Source organism: Saccoglossus kowalevskii, chromosome 9, assembly GCF_978046115.1.
Source record: "Saccoglossus kowalevskii chromosome 9, keSacKowa6.1, whole genome shotgun sequence".
Lineage (NCBI taxonomy): Eukaryota > Metazoa > Hemichordata > Enteropneusta > Harrimaniidae > Saccoglossus > Saccoglossus kowalevskii.
In genome coordinates, this window is record NC_140649.1 from 15,025,352 (window position 1) to 15,043,012 (window position 17,661).

General features: G+C 35.5%; 1 protein-coding gene across 1 annotated transcript; it reads left to right on the forward strand.

Moving 5' to 3' along the window:
* The first annotated feature begins 1,159 nt into the window (after positions 1-1,159).
* LOC100377410 (cholecystokinin receptor-like) lies at positions 1,160-16,873 on the forward strand. Its single transcript, XM_002731689.3, has 4 exons — positions 1,160-1,534; positions 15,547-15,670; positions 15,798-16,163; positions 16,421-16,873. Exons 1-4 carry the CDS (start codon positions 1,230-1,232, stop codon positions 16,871-16,873), a joined length of 1,248 nt encoding a protein of 415 aa, XP_002731735.3. The 5' UTR covers positions 1,160-1,229.
* The last annotated feature ends 788 nt before the right edge of the window (positions 16,874-17,661 follow it).

Here is a 17,661-nt window from a genome sequence, read left to right on the forward strand (position 1 = left end):
CTTACGGCACTGACAGCAGCTAAACTCTTTACGTTGCGTAAAATGTCAAGTTATACTTATTGTAGTTACTTTTAATAGTTTGATGGATCGATTAAAATTTGAAAACTCCAGGGACACATATAACGGCGTCCATGCCCTTCAAAGCTAAACTTGGGTGTGATTACGAAATTCATGGAATGCTGGTACTGCTATGAATCTAATAAGCAGAACGGCATTGATCGGATAATCTATTTAAGCAAAGTAGTCTTGGCCTACCATCTCGGTAACATTACGAAATTGAAAAACAAAACAAAAACAACTTTGCAAAGACCCCCTCGAAACCCATCTCGTACGCACTTGTAATCATGTAGAGCAGACGTGCGAGCTTCACCATTCCGCGCAGTATGTCTACTGTGAGTAGTTGTAAGTGCTGCCCAACGTTTATAAGACATCGCTTTCCAATCCATCAACATTTCTCGCATCACATTCAACGTTTTACGGAATTATGCATAAGCCACTTTCTAGCTCATAATATAAGCACTAAGTACATGTAAAGCTGCGTAGAACGGCGTTGATGGTAATTTATTGCAAGACCCATTTTCTCCGCGTCCTATTATCATTATTGCAATATCGATGTCACTATGTAACTTTCACCGTTGTTATTGATGGATTTCACCAACCCACCAGAGCTACTGTCATGCTGATTGGTTCTCAGAGTTGTTATTGACGTAACTGCACACAGTGTACGTTTCTCACTCTAGGACAAGACCCGTGAGTGCTATGTGCAGTTTCAGTAATCGAAATAAGTGTTTATCTACAGTCACTACTACGGCTCCGGAGGTTTGTATTCGTGAAAAGTGAATTTCACATACATTGGCATAGGTTTGCTAACTTATTCGAGCCACTCTGCCTCGCCCACATGCAGGTGAAAACGTAGGTTGACTATTTGGATTTTTCTGCCCGAGGCAACAGAAAAATATTCTTTCCCACCGTTTTATACAAAAGTAATTTAGAGCAATCACGGTTAAGAGACAATCTTATTGAGTATTTGAGTCCATACTCATCAGAGGAAAAACATCTGCATCTCGTACTCATAGCCACACTGAAGACGAACCATGAAGCACGAGCTTCATAACTTCACTATGACCGCTCCGTCATCAACAACTGAATACAACGACAACATCGCAGACAACGGTACCCTGGATTGGTCAAACGATACGCTGTGGTTCCATCCACCCGATCCACCACCCATGATGGTTTGGTTGCCCACTGTCATTGTATACGCCATCACGTTCTTCGTAGGCTTAACGGGTAATGTTCTGGTCCTATTTTCCATCCAGAGATGTCGTCGTCTACAGAACGTCACCAATACATTCTTGGCTAGCTTGGCAACCGCCGATCTTATTCTTATCGTTATAGTGATACCGTTCCAGACACCGACGTATTTTCAGTGGAGATGGGAACTGGGAGAATTCATGTGCAAGGCGTTGTCGTATTTAACTCTTCTATCCAGCTCGTGTTCTGTATTTATGTTGACAGCAATGAGCGTAGAAAGGTAGGTACAATATTTTATGTGTAAATTATTTTCGCTGGTAAATCACTAATGACATTTTATTAAACACGTTACCTGCACGTTACATGTAACACTATTATTATATAATAAAGATTTCTGTTTTCGACTTTGTGAAATTATTTCTTTCATATGCAGGACAAATACGATATTTTATCAAGTAAAATCATATTTATTATATAATTCAGGACAAATTAAATAGCAATAATATAGAGAATATAACAATTATCTTTATTTCTGTAATTTTCTTTTTGTAATTATGGAAATTAACTTTGGTGCGCGTATGGAATACACTTCGAATTATTCTTAATATATTTCTGAACGTTCATGTCAAAATATGTTGTTTTCCGTCAAAACAAATCAAAAGGTTTGCACAATGTCGAAAACTAAAAGCATTAGTGTTCTGTGGTTAATGGGTTTGACGAGTCGATGGCACACGGATGAGCCATGTCAGATCAACCGTAGCTGATCTTGTCGCGTTCAATGCACATGGAAGCAAATCCACTATATTTACTAAATAACAGTTATATCATTATTCTCCACATTCACCATACCAAGAAACTTGATAATAATTTTGTCCAGAAAAATTGTGTTTACTTAATATTGAAATAATTGGCCTGTACAGTGTTTTGGAGACAGATCTGCTGGATATTATTTTACATTCAAGCTCATGTATGTTGACACACTCCTACAAATGTTTATTTAACATCAGCGTGTGGTCAGAAATATTATCAACATGTCAAATCATAAGGTCGAGAAGGATCTGCGGGAAGTCCGCTAAATTATGTTTCTATATAATAAATGAAATGTAATCGCTTTCCAAGACATTTGAGGAAAGTAATTGTATTCTATGATTATATTAAAATATATCGGTGTATTTATTAGCTACTTAAACAAAGAAACTATTTTAAAGGTATCTATTTATTTGTGAAACATAAAAATTATCATTACCAGTGCGTATTCAAAAGCTTCTGGCCCATATGTAAAAACAAACAACTTTGGCTGTTAAAAAACTCACCTAGGCAACCGAAAACAACGGAACTTAGAAAATCAAACTAAGTTAAACGTGTTCTATACTGCAGCCCCTTGTACAAAAAAAACTTACGAAGGCATAGTTGAATATTGTGAAGAATTCATTGTCCGATGGAATTTATTGTAGTTGAATTCATTAAGCATATGGCTTAGCGGATAGTTTATTCCAAGATCATTTATATGCTTGGGAAATTAATAGGAAATGTATTTATTTTCTACTCATTTGATTTACATATTTTACAGACACGTGACTTTGGCTTAATCCTCATGTGTTTTTTCTTCCTCATGATTGCCAGAGGGACAGATGAACATCGTAAACTATACTAAATTTGCCATCGCATTGCAAGTATTTCCCTCATTCAAGGAGGGATTTGAAATATGTATATACAAGAACAATTAAAATACTGTGAAACGTTTAAAACGGCACAAATACGAGCTAAATTCAGCCGACTACGTTATCAAAGTCGACAGGTGATCGGCCGACCTGAAAGTTAAAGTTACAACGGGCGTAGTTCTTGCATAGGAGTCTACCTAAGCGAGGAAGCTGGCGAAAGATTTTTTTGAGTTTAGTCACACACATGGAGACACCAGAACAATATTGTGCTTTCCAATGAATCCTATTAATTTCCAACACATCTTTCCATTTGTCAAATACCCCCTAAATCACAAGTACATACATTTTCTTTAGATTATCAATTTGACTTAGAAAACATGTTATATTCCTTTAATACTCGTAATACGAAAAGAGCACTTTTCATTTAAGTAGACTTATAGTGTGTCATACACCTGCCATATATCTACATAGTCTAATGCAATGTGATGAGTTGAGTGCACACACTCTAATCAGATTTACGCGTTGCCTCTACTGATGTATGATGCTGGACAGGCCAATTAAAGCTTGTTTTACATGTCGATCTTTGTCGAATACAGATTTTGAAACGTGACAATACATTACACACTATGTAATCAACATTGTGTTCTCATTGTACGTGTTTCTTCAATTCACCTGCATCGGCCGAGCGTGGAAGGAGAGTTTCACGCACATACGTTACATTTGTTTAATAATCAATTAATATTATATTATTTTTTATAATTGGTTGATTAATTGATTAATTAATCCATTGCTGATTGATTTTTTCAATTTGTGGCTCGCAAGAGTTTCAGATTGTGTTCACAGCTAGAAATTTAAGAAGAAAATCCCAATTTATATTAATATTATATATTAATTATAATATTTATAATTAACAGGGGATTTAGCAAACGAAACCTACATATCGTCTTCTGGTCATAGATGCACTGCAGACATAAAACAAAATGGGAAGAAATATAACAAAATCAACAGTTTATTTCAAGCACTCTGCTTCACTGAGAGCCCATGTTAATCAAAATATATGTAAATGATTCACCAGCTTGTAAAACAAAAAAAATCAGCTTTCAGTCTAAGGGGTCAATAAGGCCCTGAACAAGGTTGATAACAAGGGAGATTTCGGGACCGAAGGCAGCCTATAAGTAAGCCCATAACTTCCTTAACGAGATCTGTCAAATTTTGCTTCATGTACTTATTAATCATTGCCCAGGACTATATTATTTCTATATTATTAACATACGCATGCTCGATTTCTTTCATATATATCCAACCTTAGTCAAACGCAGAAACAGTATTGCACAGAACGAGATAACGAAATACAACTACTAATACATAGAAAGCACGAAAAAAACGAGTCACTCTATGTATTATGTATTAATATTATTATATTAATAGTGGCGGCTGACAGTTGTTATGTATTATTATAATGGAATCATGAGAAAACCGGCTATTGTAATATAAAGTCATCAATCGTGTGTTTAAAGCTGTCAGGCTGCAACTTATTTTGTGAATTGACCCGTATAAATGTAATGTATAGCCCAGGGATACCATCTTCTTGTAACCGAGCAACATGACGCAATTGACAAAGTCGCTTAGATAACTGCCTGATTTTTATATACGGGAGTATGTTACTTTTGAATGGAGCTATTATCTGGCAATGAGACCGTTACAGGACGAAACATCATGATAGACCAATAATTTTACTACCTATTATTCTTATTTTTTACAGCCGTATTATCATGATAGGGTAAGTCATCGTTGATAGGTTGTGTTTGTTCTCTAGACTTGTATCTCGTCGCGACAACTTTTCTCCAGACATAAATCGCGTCCATCCTTTACACCTCGCGACCAATTATAATATTATGTGTATTTCACAATTCGATAATATAATTCATTCTTACCAGTTTATTTTTTGCATTGTTGTGTTATAATTGTCTTGATGGAAGCGTTTTGATGTAATTCAAAAATAATAAATGTCTTGGCTGTAAACAACAGTATTCAGTCATGAAATACAAAATATATATATATAAACAAATTAATAGATACATATATAAACGCATGCGTATTAGTTTTTTTCAATACTTTATTTAAATTATATTAATATGTTTACTATCAAAACCACAGCACTAAAGTCAAATAAAACATTGTCTGAAAAAAATAATGTCATTGACAATTAGACTGTTCTCTAACTACGTTTTCGCATGCGACGACAAATCATCTGCACACATTGCTTCAAATAGCACACGAATCTGTTTTCACGAACTGTAAATAAATTTAAACATTCATACTATGATTATTCCATTGATTTTTCTATTGAACATTCATGTCAAATGACCTTCTGAACTTCGATCATAATGGAATTAGCGTTAACTGGAGTCCATTTACCGGTATATCACCTGTATTATAATAGTGCAAGTAGCGATCATATTTTTCTCTCAAAATCTTACTATAGAAATACAAAGAGTATATGCCGGTCCATATTATTTTCTGGGAAATAATAGGGACAATTTAAGACATACGTTTAACGACTCAACACTGTTATGTGGGCTGCTAATAGCCGCTTCTGTTCCAATAACTGAGTACAATGAGGAATACATGTTCAGTTCATTGTGTTGTATGATCTTAGTCACATGACTATCGACATTTTGAAGGTATTCATTTCCCGAAGATGACTGGATCGATTTATTGGGTCGATGAGCTATGACTTCCGGTGACTTGATTTTAAACAGAGTTAGCAAATGTTATATGAAACGATATTCCATTACCTTCAATGAATTTTAGACTGGTATAATGACAGTCACAATAAAGATTGTTCAAACTCAATTTGAACGGCATTTACACGTCAAACAATATGTGTTCGATTTACAATGAATCCAAGTCCGTAAGTGTGCTATACTAATATAAGTTGCAAACTACTAACCTAAAGCGGCTGATAAAAGGTTGCAAAAACTACTTATAGAGGTCGGAGATACGTAGCTACAAGACCATTATTCAGTTAATGCAATATCGTTGTACGTGAAATGAATGCGTGATAGCGGCGTGTTATAGAATTACCATGCCAATGTGAATAGTGCATGGAGAAGGCATTATTGGTGATGTAACTGCATGTGCAGTCTGGGTGAAGATATGTAGTTAAAATTAAACTTAAATTTAAGCAGAAACGAAAGCTAACGTAAGTTAGTTCATAGGATAATAACTTTTACAATGAGACAACGATACAACGTTATTGCTTTACGTGGAACGCACAATCCATTCAGAGTCACTTCCAATTAAACGAAATATTTTATTGGGGTGAAGTTCGAATAATAATATTTTTGTATTATCCGTTACCGTGTGGAGTTGAAACAAAGAATAAAATTACTTTATGTGTAAATAAACGAGTAAATGTTAGAATATCAGGAACATCAGGAAGTTAGGGGGTATTTGGCAGTATAGTCTGTCGATTACTAGCATTGTTGGAGTACGTTCAATTTAATGGTTGTTTATGACTACTAATAATATGGTTTACTGTCTACTTTCCATGGTTATTATAATTAAAACGATTATGGTGCTATTATTTTATTGACTAATAAACTTTTTATTGCGACAAATCATTCATTCAACAATACGCCACCATACGCTCAAGAAGAGACTCCATAGTTCCAGCATAGCAAATGAAAACTCAACTATTTCCCCTCCGTGTCTCGAAGGATGCAATCGCCGATATGAGTCTATCGAATGTGAATTCCAAGATCGCGGCTTAGATGACTAATTGCTACTTTGAAATCTGTTAAATGAACAATTTAAACAAAAATCACTTATTCAAATAGTTTATCAACATGGAAGAGATTTGTGTCCCAAAAAAATCTGCAAGCACAAATAAAATATATAACTAAATACTATCATTTGGAAAACTAAATCGACGAATCATTAAAATAATTGGTCAAGACCATTGTAAAAGTCAAAAGTCAATAGTCAATTTAAAGACAATTTCAATTCATTCAGAAATCTAATACATCTGTAAATGTCAACATCCTCTTGGCTACATTCGTCAACAAATCGAATAGCCTTCGTTGTTGATTGGCACAATAATATCCAAGATGTAATGCTAGTATAATAGTTAAAATGCTAACTTTTCTCCTAGGAAATGACTTCTCATATGGTATTTCCTTTGTCAGAGTGACGCATCAAATCCGTATAATTGATTGTGAGACGAAAAACCAAATGTACTCACTAACTATTCGAAGGATGACTTTTTAAGCTGAATGTGTTTTCAGAATGTACGTAACAGATTGTATTTATTGTAACATATATCTGTTATCGTCATTAATCAGACGACAAGCATCCAACAGTTGCATGGACACAGTTGCACTTCTATTTCACCAGCAATACTTTTCACGCATGGTATATATAGTATGTCATGAAACGATGTCATTCGAAGCAATCTTAATCATTGTCCTAGAGGCCGATAACATGGCACTTGCCACCACTTACCACGGGTTGCATGATATTGTACGCTCTTTTACGACATCCTTAATTGCTATGGCAACTCTTTGAAAAAACACCTATGCTGGTACACACATTCCCATAGCTTTCTAGGCTTGGCATAACGACATTCCGCATATTACGCGTCAGTGGAAGATATATTCGATCGCAAGATATACATTGATAATTAAATTGTATTGCATCTCTGTTATAAACGACTTCAGATGCAATTCATAACATTCACGATGTATTTGACACGTCCCTATAGTGGAATGATCACAAAATCTCACCAAGTGCGCAGCGCCCACAATCGATTCAGTGAAACACTGTAAGTTATTTCAACGTTTGAATACGATGTCAAGTTTTCTGAGTTGGCGGTTTTATTCTAAGCTCTTACGATTTGTCTCAGTGACACATGTCGGATGTAGACCATGAATTTCTAACAATAACTATTTGATCACCACTGAACATGACCGACAACATAAAGAGTTTCGTAAATACATGACAAATCGTTATTTTTTCTGAACCCGAACGTGAACTAGAAATCAATATCCGGACACGCATGTTCAGTGATCCTTTTCACTATGACATACATTTATTTAATCGATATTGTCAGATGCCAAGTTCATTCATTGTCGTTCGCCAACTATTTTTAAAGGAAACACTATTTTGATTAGAGATTGAATTGATGGCATAATGCATTAGCGCGAAGCAATATGAGGTAAATTGTAAAATGTCTTTCAATGAAAGATGAGCAGAACGTGAACGCACTCAGACATCATCCGTCAAATTTACATTAATCGCCGTGCTTTCAAAAAGGTTAACTTTCCATAGACAGCAAGTCTGTAAAATATCAAACCATTCGTCATTGTTAAATTTCAAACTTTGGTAATAAACTGAGTATTGGGAAACGTATCATTCACCTTATTAGCGTCCCATTATCTAATTAGAAAAATCCATTTGCGATTGAATTGTATTTTGTAATTTTTTAACATTTGATTCCCGTTATCCCGCAGCCATCGTAGTTTTAGTCACTATGGTACCCAGTAATAATAAAAAGAGCATTTGATGAATAGCGTGAAGGAAATGTAACATTCACGCATTTTGCGGAAATTGTGCCTTGACGTGAATACAGTTAAATCGACTCACGCTAAACGATGTGATAATCGTGCATTGGTCCTGTCTGTTGTAATGTCATGACGGGAGCAATTCTGTCCCAAGTCGTTTTAAAACACGTCATTGATCATGGAATATTACATAATACACTTTCAACGCGTTTTTTACAACTAAATAATTAAACTGCACAAATTGTCAAGGATGAGCTGCGTTTTTTTCGAGTCAGACTTTGTAAACGTGCAGACTGGCGCCTTTTTGTGGTGAATGTTATCAAAAATGGACATTTTATTTTTTATCTAATTATTATTGCAAATTCGCGTATATCTTTGGTCTTTACCTGACATCCAAATGATCGATCAAATGGTAGCTCGTTAGTGATTTGGATGCTTTGCTTTCTCATCGTTAAAACTGTCACAATATTCTGGTAAAACATAGACATTAAAAAGTTAGGACAACAAATTCAAAAAAGTTTCATGTTTTGTACTTGGTAGTTATTTAAATCTTCAATAAAGAATTTATCTACTTCGCAATCACGTGACCACATGAATGTAACATCTAACATCACATTGATATTTAATTAGTGTGGATCATGGATTTATGATCGTATGATATGATTTAAATATTATATCGATTCGAGACAGACACGCAGTATGTGCGTGTTCACTTTGATTTGATATAGTACCTACCGTTTGTTTGGTAATTGCTTTACTTTCTATGTCAACAGCTACTATGAGTTTACTATTATTCACCAGTACTTATTCACTGTTATAATTCTGCACCATAACTTTAGACTTTCACCAACCTAGTACAGCCTGATCCGAATGCCTTTGACGAGGGGGTGGGGTGGGGTGAAGGCTCTAGCGATTCCACGAAAATAATCCATGAATAAATTCACAAAGTCAATCTGTTTAGTTGTCTTCATTTATTGTACTAAGATCAGTAAAGTACAGGTAAAGCGGTGGCGAAATTTGAAACATAAACTAATATTCTTCAAACCGGTATTTTTCATCAATTTATTTTGACTTTTCTTTCGTAGGTTTTTCAGTTTAAAAATGAGGGATGCTGAAACCTTTATCCCCCGTCTATTTATATACACTAAATTCCAGCCGACGATAACCCCGGGCTCCGTGAGATTCGAACATTCGCATTTTCCCGCATGTAGAGTGGACTACACTTATAATGTACGTCACCAACATTGAGGCGTTCCAGGTTACTGACGTCACATCCGAACACTTCTATTCTATTTGTCCACATTGCACGAACACGTTCAAGCAGCGAAAAACGGTTTTCGTTTTCATTTTTAATTATAATCTTTCAATGCATCATTACTTCAAGCAGCTAAAAGATGTACAATAATAAGGCTATCACGAGAATACCGCAAAGTGTGCAGTCAGGCAGTACGGGTCGCTGCGTCGCTCTATACACCGTACTGCCTTCGTGCATATTTTGCGGTATTCTCGTGTTAACCTTATATTATATGCCATGTTGTCGTCCTTGTTTGTAGATTAATGTTATAAAACAACTAAAATATTCCTCCAAGCAACCACTTGTTTGCAGTTAAACGTTTGACCACGGACTTCGAATGAGTTTGCAGCGTCACTAACGTAAACACATATAACATACTCTTGAAACGCGCAAATCTTCATTCGAGATGTATTCTCGATGATTTTTTTTATGTCGCAGTGGTAGAAACACGGCCAAGTGCAAACATTCACAGCATAAATACACCAATGTGTAATTTTCACAAAGTGAATGAATGAGTTTTCCCCAAAAAAGTGCATAACAAGTTTATCATTCTAAAATGGTAATGAACTAAATTCAGTGAACTAACATTGCTGTTCAAATTAACTCAGGAACCTAGGAAGTACGTTGTGTTCGATGTTTGCTTGGGCGCAGTGGCGCCATGAGTACAAATCCTACCAATTCTGAAAGAAGAAAAATTAACACGGCGACAAAAACGAACTGTCTGAGTGCCTACTTTGCAGTATCCTCATAACAACCTTCTTATTATACATCTTTTCCTCTCAGGAATACATCATGAGAAAGCCGAAATCCAAAACGTTTAGAACAGATTTAGCGTACTTTTTTGAGTGGGTCCAGTCAAACCCTGGAGGCAGCCTTGTTTTTTTATTATTAGAGGACGCTTACGCGCGTAATCGCCTCTAATACGATAAGATGAAAATACCCAGTGTAATACCGCAAAATTACGGCACGCTGTAACTTATGGCGTTACGTCGTATAATAATACTTTATATTTCAAAGGTTTTCAATAAAATATAGGCGACATTACAGCTTTATTAACGTTTTAAAACTCCCCTGTAATTATACCAAATCAATTAAAATAAATTTTAAATACGTAATAAATATCAACTTTTATTCTCCATAATATTCATATGTTTAATGGTAATATTTGTAACATTTGAAATATTTCCTCTCAATGTTATATGACTCTTAAATCTAATCACCTTCGTCGTCTATTTATCGCAAATCACAATTAATATAAATTAATTCCCCAGTCTTAACTGACATAGGTAAAAGTGGTAGGTAAAAGTGCAAATGTCCATTCATTAGATGCGTTATGACAGAAATCTAGATTTCTCAAAAAACGTGAGAGGGTCTATAAACGATTTCGTCAACGGATTTGATGTTGAGGGCGTATCTAAAAAAAAAAATGAACATCGTCTGCAGGTATCATGACACTTGCATTGTGTAAGGCGCGCCCTCTCACTACCTACAACGAGTTGTGAGTGTTCTGAATAAGACGCCCTAAAAAGATTAACAGAATTGACCCAAACCTTCACGATCTTCTCTTGATGGTCATTTTTTGCTAATAGACGACAATAACTGTTAGATTATGTCGTGGACATAAATATATGAGGCTTTCACACGCAGACCAGAATGTGTTCCCCGGGATGTGGTCACTCCCGATGAAACACATCACTTCACTTTTCAAAATAGTTTATTATTTTATTTTTGCATATATATGTTTTTCGCCTATTTGACCATGTATTGTAATAATTTGGTAATTCGTTTTCATTATTCTTTCTGTGGATTAGACACACGTTATTCTGAAAGCCTAGTATTTTGATTTGTTTCTAAAAATGCGCGCCAAAACGTTATGTAAGTAGTTAGCGTTTGTGATATGCATGTAATCCTCCGTGCTAATTAGATGGCGGCTATCTTTGATTTCGCCAAGAATAGTACCGTGGCCCATTCCCTGAACTGGGGAGCGAAAATTCATTGCTAATTTTTCTAACGAAAGTAAATGGAACCACTAGGTTACGGTCAGTTGAATTAATGATATCCACCCTTACGTGCGAACACACTTCTAACGCTAATTTATCTGACTAATTAAGGAATTCTAAATTTCGCACCTCAAATTCGTGCATAGTAATGACATGAATTGACACACTTATACTAGGTAACTGAGATACTACATCTGATAATACAAATAAGGTTTGTCATGTATAACACAATTATTTTCACACAATTCAAAATATAATGTTGTAATATATACAGTGACTTTAAAATATCACATTTAATAAACGAGTGTAAATCTTATGCTGTAGGGTCACGAATTTGACATCCGAAACTACCAGATTATTTGAATGAATATTTTTTCTGATAATAATTTAAGGAATATAGAATAAAACCACTAATGTCTTGATTTATTGGTTTCTTTTGCAACAGTCATCCATGATGTCAAACGGTCAATCTGCTTGCACGGACCAATCAGATTGCTCGAATTTGTATTACATAGATTCGGTGATATAGAAAAATACTGCAAAACATGTTGAAATAGCTATATGCCATTTTAGCAAACTTGACTCCATGCATGAATTAATAGGATACTAATTTAGCCAACAATCTCATTGTGAGAATATATACTTTTAAATTAGCGATATCTTAAATTTGCGAAATTATGGATTAGCTAAATTAACTACAATTATAATACCATGCTAGGTAAAAGAACATGCTTCCAGTAGTATACTGTTTATTAAACCGAACTGTCATGATATATTGGGTACATTAATGTATAACACATAAAGGTCGAAACAAGCACATACTGGTGTAATACATAACAGATCATATTGTCAATTATTATATGCATTTTTCTTTTATAATAAACAGATTCTTGTTGATTTAACTATATAATACGATTCCAAACGCCACACTGCACTTTATTATTGACTACTTGAACTCATAATAGAAAGAAATGCTACCGACATGCCATAGATTTATACATAACGTAATCCCATGGGCCATTCCACTTTAATGACGCAGTAGACAGTATTACAGCGAGTTATATCAATTCCACGGGGGAGATCGAGAGTATATGTAAGTGTATCCTCCCGGGTATTCGTTTATGTATAAGACATGGCTCTTGAAGAAAACTCTGACATTTTTAGTTATTACCATCGGCAGATTGACATCAATGTGTTGCGTAAGATCTGGAACACATGGAGAGTCCCTGGATTGCGATCCGAGTATCTGAAGTGGAAACGTTACTCATATGTTATTATTGCCTGTTAATAAGGTCATTACTAACAAGAAACGAATCTTTGCGCATTTTTTTAATTAAATTTATAAGTCAGTTTGCCTTTTATTTATATTGATATATATAACTATGGCCAAAATGAAGCGATGATGTTTATTGATATATTGTACAGAAATTAGATACTGCTTTCAATATATAAAAACAATTTTAGTATCACCGTAATTCTTTTCTCAAACCTTAAGATTTCTCAATAACCCACAATTGTGATTTCCAGCGCTGCACGTCACTGGAGTAAGATCTTACAGCATCATAGTAGAGAGATTTCATCTCATTCAAACCATAATACGTCACCCAAATATGTATCCATTACACAAAAATGACCGATGATCTTTGGAATGAAGACTACATGTGGCTCTTATTAATAACTCACATCAATATATGTTACATGTAGCGCAGGATGTACGCACTTGTTTCCGATATTAACTATTGAATGTTTGCCTAAGGCCCACTGGTATATTCAAGAAATTGTGCCATTTGTTTTCGTGATTGATTTCGTTCAGCATTCTGTATAGTAGGGTTGTTTAAGCATTAACATAACTCCGATTTCATGAAATGCGATAAAGCAACTCCGTGGATGTTAATTATTTATTACCCAATTACGCCCATCTATTACCCTATGTACATGTTGAACTGACCTTCAGATTTTTCAATCTCAGTAAAATACTTGAATTTCAGACTAGGTAGCGAAAAAAGAAGAAGCTAAGCATATTTAGAAAAAAAAATCACATATCTCGATTAGTCGAATGCAGAGACTAAATAACGTCGATGAAAGCGAATTGAAAATGATTTGACTCAACTGACTCGCCACTTTGGTTTCTACAATACAATACAATACAATCGTAACCTCTTGTGGTGAGAACCAGTGTGACTGGCCTGCCAACGGGGTGCTAAGGATTTCATTGGAAAAGTTATCAGTTACATCCGTTAATGTAATTTCGTTTTACATACCCGTAAATCAAAAATCACAATACAATACAATACAATACAATCAAAGTAATAAAGTTAGATTGTCATACTCAAGAACCGACTATATACTACAACATATCACATAGTTCATCATATGAAATCAATGCTTAGTGTAGTTGGTTAGTTAGTTTACCGTGCACGGCAATACGACTCCATAATACAATAGAGTAACTGTTACACGCACGTGTCTTCACTCATGACAACAACTTGAGTGAGAGATGCACAGCAGATGTTTGTAAAAACTGTTTTGTTTGTATACTAATCTCTGTATATATCTATTAATATAAATATAGACATTCCACTTATATGAATGTTTTTATAGAAAATGGCGCAGACGTATCCATCCATACTGAGAACGAGGCTGTGACAGGTGCACGTGATCGTCTTCCAGTGTTTGCTCAAAATTCCAACTGAAGACAAGCCTATCGTGTTGTGTAATTTGGATGATTTAGGCTGATACTCACAACTCTTAGTATTGTTGGACACTATGAATGTCCATGTCCATTAAGCATGTTTATTAGTCGAATATGCACTCATACTAATTAAAAAATGAGGAAGGAATCTATAATTATGACATTACAGAAAGTATATCGTTAAGTATCACTGATTGATGTTGATAGTTAAAAAGCTTTATACTCGAACAATGATAGAGGTTAAATAGTTAAACTAAAAATTACAAATAATTAAAGTAATTATTCATCCGGATGCCCGTTGAAGGTTCACACGTTTAAAAAGAGTTTGAATAATGCTATGAATAATTAGGTCATATTAATACCGTGATAAAAATCAATAGACCTCGGACGCAAATTTTCAACGAGATCTCGCTGAGAGCGAGGAAACCACGTTACTTTGTTCCTTAAATAGTGCACTTGTTATTGTCATCGCGTCCACTATTGCCATGGTCTGTGTAACCATGACATTTTCCAAATAATTTAACAAGTGCGTCGTCTGATTCTTAGTGAAATCAAGGCAAGAGAAAACCAGTAATCAGAAATGTCGATTCCACACTCATAAATGCCATTAATTGATTTCTTTAGAACGGACTTGCACGTCTCTCAACTAATACAGTAATATACTACATAGTATTTGTTTTGTAGAACATGTGATAGTATTCTACAAAACGAAGAGCGTCGGGTAACTGCCGCTAAATTCAACCATGGTGTGCCAAACTGGTTGTAATTAGTGTGCACTTGGGAAATAAATGCAAATCCGTACTTTTAATTAGTGGTACTAATGAATGTGTGGAATCGATAATTCTGATTACTGCGAGTGTATGTCCACTGTATAACATAGCGTAGTTAAATAACGCACATTTATAAGTATTTAATCATCATGTCTACTCAAATGAACTTAATTCCTTGAAAGTGTACATCATCTTTGGTCTTCGATCTTCGGCCTTTTATCTTCGCTTCTTGTACATCCATCACAATCATTGGTTCCAATAACTTGGTATATATTGTACTAATTATAATAAATACACATCTAATGTTACAGATATTTGGTGATTGTACATCCTTTGTTAGCCAAGTCTATGATCACGATGGGAAGAACCCGCAAAGTCATTGTTGGTGTATGGTTGGTAGCTATAATATATAGCGTACCTCCTCTATATTTCAAGGTGAGTAACACGTGCGAGTTGGGATCGATGACAAGTGAAAGTAATAAAGTAAAGTCAGAATACGAATATAGAGTGTAGAATATATATAACATGTGTCTAATACGTATTGTTGTATTTCTCGCAACAGAAACAGTTGTCATGGGACTTTCCAAACTTCACAGTCTACCATACATGTACTACCATATGGCCAAGTGACGTGTGGGGCAAAGCATACTCTTTGTATCTACTCTTTGGAATGTATATCATTCCCTTCTTGGTCATGTATTTCTGTTACGCAAGGATCATCCACGAACTGTGGCGTAGCACCCTCATTTCTCGAAAGATGCAGAACATGCCAGAGAATTACAAGCTGTGTTCGAAACAGAACGGGGGAGGGGAGAGCAGATATCTCACTGTTCCGGAAGAGTCTAGTTTGGGTCTCGGTGCGAAAAGCGCAAAGAATAAACAAAGAAGGTTTAAGAAAAAGTATAACAGCGAGCATGCACGGAAACAGGTCTGTGAATCTAATAAGTAATAACTGTTCCTATTTAATCAGATAAAAACAAAATAGATTATAAGTAATATTAATTTTCAAATGTGTACAATTTTTGTGATGTAGTCCATGGTGTTGTGTCCCATATTGCAATGATGTTCGCTGTTATTTGTGAAAAATGACCATGTCACATTGGTCGCAATTTCTACTCGACACAATGGTCCGCGATATTAAAATAATGTCAATATAACGTTTTTTTCTTCTCTTTCATATCTCAGCTCATTTGGATGCTGCTATTAGTGGTGTTGCTGTTCATGATTTGTTGGGGTCCGCTCCTGTGGTTGATATGTCTCATAGAGTTCGGCTACATACCTAGATACAGTCACTTCAAAACTTATCTGGCCATTGCGTTCAATCTCCTTTCTTACCTGAACAGTTGCATGAACCCTATATGCTACGCCTTCATCTCGCGCACATTTCGGAATTGCTTCTTCTGGGCGATCAAGACGTGCTGCAGAGTTAGTGGTACCCAGGACACCCACCGACCCTCTGCGACCAGTAGCATCATTAGCAAAGGTGTGTCGTCCGTGTATACTCGCGCACTGATAGAGCGTTCATCTTTGGCTGACATCGCTACCGATGCTGCTACAACATCTAAGCACGTATTAGATACGAACAAAACACTTAGAGCAAGTTTCACCTCGGCTCATCGTGCACAAAGTACTATATAGACATATTCATTGTTGGACATTATTAATAAAACGAGGGATTTGATTCGAAACTTTATGAAATGGAAGAAACGCATTATGAGGTTAGTTGGATTACCCCTGAGCTGAGAATGATAGGCGTATCACAATACCCACCTCGTTAGACAAACACCGACCACCTGCAGTAGAGTTGAGCTTGTGCTGAATCCATCAACGATAGCCCTCATGTTCATACTATGCCGGAGGTTGAACACCGAAAATGTGTCCAACTTTACCCTGTGCCTCTCACAGCGGATTTCATATATTAACAAGAAAGTCTCGACGGTCTCCTCTGAGATCCGTGTCTTCTCCCTGTAAAGTAAATGAGAAAGGATCCTTACAAAGACTTTATAGGGGACTAAAGCCTCTGACTGAGGAGTATTCACAAATGGATGTAACTTTGACAGAGCTTGACAGTCTGCAGGTACAAGACCCGGGGTTTAGTTTACACAGGGAGAGAACATTCAATTGCAAACATTTTATGGAGAGATAGGTATACATTCTTGTCACCATAATGCACTCTTGAACACGTAGTAGAAATTCTGTGACAAAATATATTATATGTATTTTAGCAATAGCACTTACAATTTGTATATACATCGCGACATTTAATATGACGAACACTCAAGGGAACAAACATTCTCTGTGCCGAATAGTTTATGTCACACTTAATTTATATTCAATATGACGAACGTTCAATAAGACGAACATTCAAGGTAACATATCGATTCATTGTGAAGAATATTTAATGTGACATACATTACATTTGACTA

What these genes read in the sequence shown, in the direction of transcription:
- LOC100377410 (XM_002731689.3), top strand. Translation starts at nt 1,230, where the DNA reads ATGATGGTTTGGTTGCCCACTGTCATTGTATACGCCATCACGTTCTTC. An exon ending in ACAGCAATGAGCGTAGAAAG is followed by an intron (nt 1,535 to 15,546) that starts GTAGGTACAATA and finishes CTAATGTTACAG; the next exon opens with ATATTTGGTGATTGTACATC. An exon ending in TACCTCCTCTATATTTCAAG is followed by an intron (nt 15,671 to 15,797) that starts GTGAGTAACACG and finishes TTCTCGCAACAG; the next exon opens with AAACAGTTGTCATGGGACTT.